Source organism: Zymoseptoria tritici, chromosome 18 (assembly GCF_000219625.1).
Source record: "Zymoseptoria tritici IPO323 chromosome 18, whole genome shotgun sequence".
NCBI lineage: Eukaryota > Fungi > Ascomycota > Dothideomycetes > Mycosphaerellales > Mycosphaerellaceae > Zymoseptoria > Zymoseptoria tritici.
The window spans coordinates 260,983-269,253 of record NC_018201.1 but is presented as its reverse complement, the minus strand read 5'-3'; the positions used below and the strand labels follow the sequence as shown (position 1 = coordinate 269,253).

General features: G+C 55.1%; 1 protein-coding gene across 1 annotated transcript; it reads right to left on the bottom strand.

The window, feature by feature from the left end:
- Positions 1–1,221: 1,221 nt before the first annotated feature.
- Positions 1,222–2,983, bottom strand: MYCGRDRAFT_97885 (uncharacterized protein; the record flags this gene model as incomplete). The annotated part of the gene is made up of 4 exons (XM_003847044.1): positions 1,222–1,516; positions 1,620–1,719; positions 2,230–2,389; positions 2,510–2,983. 4 exons carry the CDS (start codon positions 2,981–2,983, stop codon positions 1,222–1,224), a joined length of 1,029 nt encoding a protein of 342 aa, XP_003847092.1.
- Positions 2,984–8,271: the final 5,288 nt, after the last annotated feature.

The following is an 8,271-nucleotide window of genomic DNA, read 5'->3' as shown; positions in this document are numbered from 1 at the left end:
TTGATGACTTTTGATGACTGTTGATGACCTGGAACTTGGTGCGTCAGCCCTGCTCGTCTTCGCGTGAGCAACGAACACGGCAGAGGTGTCGTTTCGCAAGCGAAGGATTCTCGCCGCCGAAAGACCTCCGGCTTTTTGTCGGTTCAACACTCGCAGATTTCCACTTGGAGCTGAAGTTCTGTGCTCTGTCCATCCTACGCACGAGCATTCTGCCAGCTGGTAGTGTCCAGCCCGAGGAAAACGCTTCTCGAGACTCTCTTTGGTTCTGTTCGGAAACCACACCGAATTAAATCGATGCGCCGACCGCAGATTGGCAATTGAAAACACTGTACAGCCTGGTGCTTCTGGAGCATGGCTTATGCTTCGCTCGGCCAGATCTGGATTGGAGCCCGGCAGGAACAGCAATCACAGCAAACGAGAGCAATCTGTGGCACCATCCGAGCTGTACAGAGTCTCGTGATACCCGTACCAGTCCCGATCGACATCCTGGACATTACCGAGCACCGGCTGTTCCCTCCGCGTTTCAAGACAGCCGCATGTCCAAATCGAGATCCGGATGTCGGCAGCTACAACAGAGAGCCTTGACGGACGCTTTCTTTGCAGAGCAAGCCGCAGCCGCACTGGACTCCAACTCCGTCAGGACTCTTCGCAATTCTTCATAATCGAAACCGTGCAATCTATCAAGAACCAGCTAAGGCAAGCAGCTCAGTTTGGTCCTCGAACGATAGAGTTCTAAAGACACAAGCCTGGAGTCGACCGGAATGTTCCACGAAGGCACCCTATGGTCTGCGATGCTGCGCTGTTCAACGGATCAACTCGTGGCCTTTATGCCCTTTAGCTTGTGGAGCTTCCTTGCTCTCTCGGATCGCCACCCCTGGGGAGGCGCAGTTGTACGGACTGGTCTGGCGACATGTTGTTAATGCATCAACGAGAGTCTAGAGGATAGCCTGGATCTGAATAGGTTCGCCGTAGGTCGGTCTCGTCGAGGGCATCGTCGACTTCGCTGCGGATGCTGTCATCGCGGCGGATTTTGTTCTAGAAGAGCGTCCGCTTGATCACGAGAGTGACAGCGAGTCAGCGATCCGAATAGTTACCGACTCGGTCCCGGTGTATTGCTGAAATCCGTATCGATGCTCAGCCAAGTTTCCTCACCGCATTACCACGGTGCGATAACGCACACGGCCTGGCCGATCACCCCTCTCCTTGTCCCGTCTACACCTCTCAGCGCTCCGTCGGCCCTTTTCGCAGTGTACCTATTGCATCGAAAGGAGAAGCTCCGGCACCTCCGAATAGCGTGCTGGCTGTGTTTGTCTCTGCTGTAGAGACAGTACGCTTTGCCAGGTCGAGTTTGTCTCGCTCCTTGGGAGCTTCTTGCGCGGGCGATGCTGGTGTAGAAACGTTTGGAGTTGGCGCTGGCGATGGATCTGGGCGCATTTCTGAGCTCGGAGATCTTGAACAGGCGGCTGTCCGGTTCTGGAATGATGCGACGAGGTAGATGTTTTCGAAGCCTTGTTGACTGATAAGGGCAAGTAATGGCAGACCGCGGAGATTCATAGGTCGTTGGAGCTTTGTTGTTCCTTTGCAAACGGCGGACAGATACAAAAGCGGGAGCCGCGTACATTATGTCTGCTTTGTAGGCGCACTCGGAAACGGATGCACCAGGATCGGAGGAGCAATCGTTCTTATTGTGAGAGTCCAGAGACGCTGACCCACTCCTCGCTACGAGTGGGTTGGCAGAACGGAGCAGTAGCATACCTTCGGATGAGGCGCGAGCACCGCTGTGGATGGTTTCACTTTGCGGACTAGGGCTTGTAGAGAGGTGTAGCCCTGCAGGAGCATTTAAGAAGCGGAGTAGAAGCTAGAGACGATGCTTCTGGGCGATGCCACGTCCCACCAGACGACTGAACGAATTGCGGCCGCAGTGGTTCCCGAGGATCCTACGACTTGTGTCCCTGATCGCGCGCTCTCTCCGAACACAGCTTCAAGCTCGAAGTCTCGTGCATGTTCGCTCATGCGGCAACGAGCTGGGCGAAATCGCAGAGAATGACGACGTTCGTCAGGCATTGGAACGCCCCTGATTCTCATGAGCATGAGATGAATCACGGCCACTCTACTCAGCCCAAGATTACATCGATGTGAAACTCCAAGTGGCCCGCACGGCCATATGAACTGACACAAGACCGACAAGCGGAATGGCAAGTGCGGCGTCCGCCGTGAAGTTCAGCGTACTCAGCATGAGCGGTTCGGCGCTGATGCCAACAGTATTGGCGGCACCGCGACATCTCCCGACGGGATTGTTGATACGTATGACGAAGAACAAAGTGCAGTACAGTGGGACGACGATGTGAGACAGGCGATCCGGACAGGCGATGGGATCCAGGTAAGCCGACTAGGCGATGATATCCAGGCGATGGGATCCAGGTAAGGTGACTAGAAGATGCATGAAGATGATGCATGAAGAACACCTTAGCAGATCCTGCGATCTCTCTCATCTCTGAAACTGGCGGACTTCTGAGCATTTGAGCCATTGTCTCTTGCGTCTCGGCGTTTTCCTGCGGAGCTTGCTGTGCGCGCTTTGAGCGAAGCTCGAGCTCGGTCTGTCGCTGCGCAACCCCAGTTCGTACGACGGCAGACGTTGGTTTGCGTGGAGATGCTTCTCGTGGGACGCTGACCCGAGTTCGGTCTTCTTGGTCCTTTTGAAGAGGCCGTCGACAGCCATGCTCAGAATCGATGCAGCGGCTCCTATCACGACCTTCTTGTCCTCGCCATTAGCTCTGCGCGCGGGACTCGCTGCTCGGCCATAGTCCTTAGGGAATCCTCGTCCAAAAGTCGAGACAGTCAGTTTATCCGTCGAACTGCGGAGCGAGCGTCGACCGTATCGGCCGTCTCTTTCCACTTGCCGAGGGATGCGTGCATCGGACCGGTGAAGTCGTCGAGAAGCCGACAAGTCATGGTCTGACCATGCCGCTGCTGCTTCTGCCATTAGCACGTCAAAGTCCCTCAGCGAATGGGCGGGGCTCGAACGAGCAATTTCCATTGTCTGGCGAACAGACTCGCCCACTCTTTTACATCTTCACTAGCCGTTCAGTTCAAGTTACCTATGTCCCTCGTATCCGCGGATCAGGCGATTTCAAGTCTTGCAGCTGGGGATGCTATCGGTGGTGCCGCCGAGGCAGACTCCTCGTAAGTGTTGCGGGTGGCAGCCGGTTGGGTTGGCACTGTCGATGTGGACGGCTAATATTGTCCCGGCGTGGTTTTCAACCGCGAGGGGTTGTGGTTGGCTAGGACGGTAGGGCGGAGGCATGAAGACAGAAGAGAGAAAATGGAAAGCGTTCGGGCTGTGGCCGCTGAGATTGTTACCAGTCGCAATGGCGGCGCCTCGAACCGGGTCGACTATTGACCGGTTTCCGCAAGCGCCTTCAGTATCAGTTCAGATGATAGTTGGTTTGGATTCAAGATGTGACGACGAAGCTTCTGACCCTCTCGCCACAGAGCGCCAGACCAACCTATCCTGACTCGCACACCCAAACCGCAATTGTGAGGATGCATGAACCTCTTAAGCGAACCGCCGTTGACGTCGCTTTGAGGGACGATGAGAGCGCCGGCGATGGATGAGCTTCTCCAGATGGGCTTGATAGCTATGAAAGCATCCTCCTCTGCCAGGCAGTGACGTTTGCAAGACTCCGTGGGAGGTATCGGGCTGCGCGGACCGTAGAAACCGGGACTCGTGATAGTGGCTGCCGGCAGGAACAGACATCTATCTGGTAACAGGTTCGCCTGTTTGGGACTGCTAAGGGTGCCGCCCCGACGTTTGGGGGGATGCCGCAATGCGTTAATACTGCTTTCTTCGGTAGACGAGATTGGAGGTTCAGGGGCCGGAGAGAGCGGAGACCTGAGAGAGCAGCAGCGTGAGACACTTCCACAAAGGTCTTCCAACCAGGGATCAAGTACCGAGAACCGGCCAGAATTGGCACCTTCTCAAGGACAATCTTGCGTTCTGACGACTCACCGAAGGGAATTGCTCCATCGACATCATGCGTAGGGCCGGGAAGCACAGGATTTCGCTTAGTTCGTGGGTCGTCCTCATGATCTGCGTGGGTTGCGCTCTCAAGGAGTCATTGTTCATGTCGGAAACGTGGGTGTGGCAGACGACGAGCTGGTCCACGAGTCGATCTATGCGGTCGTCGTTGGCTCGAAGCGGACTAGTTGGACGACCATCGTCGATTGAGCTCCATAAAGGGGAGCATTCGGCGACGTCTCATAGGACCCGTCCAGCATTTCCTTATCGCCATTTGCCTGAAGTGTTCCGCTCCCTTTCGAGGTATCCGGCGTGGAGGAGAGGGCCAACGTCCCTGATCTGTGCTGAGGCCGAAATAGTCGATGGATGGTGGAACGCGAGGGGCACCGTACCAGCTGTGGTCGGTGGGATAGTCGAGCGGCCGAACGCCATTCCCTGGACTTGCTGCTCGTGTTGCATTCTGCTCCGCCACCACCACCACGAGCGCGCAGGCCAGACGAGCGAACGTCGTTCAGGGAGAGTTTCTGTTACGAAATCGATTGAGCAGATGCCAACCTCATCATAACGGCTGTGGATCAAACCACGGTCGGTTGCTGTAAAGCATGAGAACGCCGAGCATCCTATGTACTCTCGTGGCATTGCAGCCCTCAGCGACGGCCGTACAGTGAGTTGTGGAACGTTAGGCGGACTTTTCATCTCAATCGGGTGAACCACGAGCGAATCTGAGAACAAGAAAGCTGGCATGGAATGCAAAGAGAATGAGCATGATCCATAATAAGTAAGCGTCAACGCCGGGATGCGCAATGCACCGGCGCCCTCGTCTTGCGTTCTTGATAGCTGAATGTGCGAAGGCGCGCTGTGAATGGACAGTTCCTGAGTTCGTATTCGCGTCATGCGACGGGCGCTGCGGTTCGTTGAACATATTCGTCATCGTCTTCTCCATCTCGTTCAATTCCTCCGTTCCGCCCAGTGCCAATGTTCTCGACCCTTTCGATTGTCTTGAAAAGCGGTTGTTTGGGGGCACATCTGCACATGAGAATGAACAGGTATCGAGGGAGTCTCGTTTCCACCTTTAACGGACCGTTCTTCCTCTTCCTCCTAGTCTCCGGGCTCGCGATCGGGAGCAAGTCCTGGCCACGGCTGGTTCGGCGAAGATCTTCCCTGCCACGGGCTTAGGCTCATGGCCATGGAACTGAAACTGGAACTGGAAATGTGCCATTGGAGGAGGATCTATGTCATAACTGCTCGTTTTCGCGCTCTGCTGGTCAGACAGTCTGATTGCGCAAATGCCCTCGGTGTTATGCACAAGCTCGGGAGGCTGTCATTCTCTGTACTGTCGGCGACTTGCGCTCAGGACCCGTTCCTTCTCTTGACCGATGGTCGGTCAAGGATGACGTCCGGAGAAACTTCGTCTTCCAATTCTTCCACCTGTCCACTCAGCTCTGCACCGTCCGGGTTGTAGGCAATCGCAGCAAGGTGCTTTGTCCGGTCGCTGGTGTTGGTAGGATGTTATCGTCCTTACAGGCCTCATCGTATTTATCCTCGTCGGACCAATCGCCCGCGCCGGTCCCCTCTGTCCAGATGTGATGTCCTTGATACCTCTGCTCGTGTGCTTCAACTTTGTGTGCCAGGAATTGAAGCAAGCTTCATAGTTCGTACGCCTCCTCTTCTTCCGTCGTGGCTCTTTCTAGCGAACGTGTATTCTCCACTCCTTCGGCGAGACGAGTGTCGGTGAGATGGTCCCGAGGGATGAGGAACCGACGCTGCATGGTCGAGGTTTGCCGCCGCGGGATGGAGTCGAGGTATTGTTGGTAATTGGAGAGGAGGAGGACGAGGAAGAGTGTGAGACAGATCACAATGTCGCATCCATGACTTGTGGTTCCGTGATTCCGGACGGAGGAATCCTACAACGCGTACTCAAGCTTCCTCCATGCGTGTGCAAGGTGCTCTTCATCTTGACTCTATGTCTCCGCGCTGGCGTGGTCATGGTGGTGGATGCCGTAGAATCGGTGTTTTCGGTGGTGCGGGAAGCTTTTCCATGCAGAATTGGTCGGTCGGTTGATCTCGATTGATCATGGCGTCTCTGACTGCGCGGTGGGGGTGTCTGTTGCTGTCGCTGCTGCTGTCGCTGTCGATGTGAGCCAACACTTCGAAGGCTCCGGCTTCAAAAGCCAGACGCCGAGAAAGTTATCGCGGCACCCACGGTGCTTGCATAACTTTATCGCGACACCCACGGTGCTTGTATAACTTTATCGCGGCACCCACGGTGCTTGCATAACTTTGTCGAAGCGCCCCCAAGTGCCCAGGTGCTGCCATAACTTCCTCTATCAGAACACCCTCCCCCCAAGTGCTGCAATATTTCTTCTTCGGGACTCGCCCATTCGCGGTTCCTTGACCTCAGCATCGGACAGCACCACAACAGCTGCAGATTAATAATAATGTGTAGAGTCAACATGGTTTCGCCGCTTGTCCTGCTGCCGGCACTGCACTGATGTTCGCAGCGGCCACTTCTTGCGGACCACCGATGAAATGCGGTGATGCGTTGAGGTCTTGTGTGTCGGCACAATGTATTAAATGGTATAGAATAGTAATGGGTATATGGAATAGCATTGGCTAGAGTGCAATGCTTCCTCCTTTCATCTCCTATTCAGTCCGCCAATTCCTCTCGCCCTCGACTGATAAATCATTCCCCGCAAACGAAGACCCAGCATCTCCGCGGATAATGGAAATGATGCGCCAATCCTCGCCAGGCTCTCGAATGCGAGACACCGCCATCAAGTTACTTCATCGCATTATCTGCTTGCTCAGGAGATTCGTGGAACTTGCGACTCGCAGTGACGACGTGCAGCATTTCAAGCCACCTCTTCGCCTGAAAATTCCGAATCGCGAGACGTTCCAGGCCCAGAAAGCATAAGAACGAGGAACCACCTACTGCTTCAAATCAAAGGCTTCGTCCAAACAACCTCGAATTTGTCCGTCGGCCTGATCTTTCATGCGGTGCTGAGCTTTACTTGCCTTCTCGTTCTGTCGAGCTTGTCTCAAGTGTGGGTGCGATGTCATTGCGTGCGTTCTGCGATGACGGTTCTGTCTCGTGCCAGCGCGGCCGACGGTGAAGGCGGGCGGGGTGCAAAGAAAGACTGCTGGGGTAGTTTGGTGCGGAGATCGGCCTGAGTTGTGTATAATTGATGCTGAGGATGACAGAGGTCGGAGGCGGAAAGGCGGAGAGGCGGAGACAACACCTGCGACTGTATTCCCAGCTGTCGTCGTCGTGTTGTGTTGTGTGATTCGTTGTTGGTTCTGCGGGTGTTGCGGACCACCGGCGGTGTCGCGATAAAGTTTATCGGAGCACTGGAGTGGTGTTGCGATAAAGTTTATCGGAGCACTGGAGTGCGTCTCAAATAAAATTATCGGAGCACTGGGGCGTACCTCGATAACTTGAACACATCACCATACACACACACAAACACACACACACACACACACACACACACATATCGCCTCCACTCAGGATCACCCACCTTACCACTCGTGCAGCAAGCATGTCGCACGTCCGCCTTCAAGGCAACACGAGCAGCATATGGAGAGCTGAGGCACTTCAATCTGTGCGGTCGGTGTCACCAACATCGAAACACCACCAAACAACATCCCTTCTGTCGCAGCCATGATCCGAGGCAAAGTCACAATCGGGGAGTAGGACGGAAGTCCCTTGCGACCTTCAGACAGTTCCTCCTGCGACACTGGAGCAATCGCACGAGCATCCGACCCCCACCACCGATCAATGCCCGTTTCCACCGTCTAGCTCGTCCGCCCCCAACCGCCGCCCGCCGATCGACCCTTTCTCGCCGTGAGTGTGGACCTTACTCCACTCTACATCCAACTTTGTAGGAATTTGTGCTAACATCTAGATGCGCGTACTTTGCAGCTTCTTTCCACTCTTCATCTACCACCACAACACTACTTCACCTCCAGACCCATCTTCCCGGTCGCCTCTTCGACCCTTTTCGACACCACTCCACACTACCTTCCGGTCACCGTCACCGACTTCACCATGTCCGCCGAAGACAGCTCTCCCATCGACAATGGCATTGACCAGCTCGCCGATAAGATGGGCGGTCCACTCAACGACGGCACGACCGAAGCAGCACGGCCTCCCAGCACCGATTAAGCAGACAGTACCGACGGCGATCCGAGGAAAGAGAGGCACAAGCAGCGCAGGACATATAGCACGGTCGGCCTGGACATTCGTTCAGGGT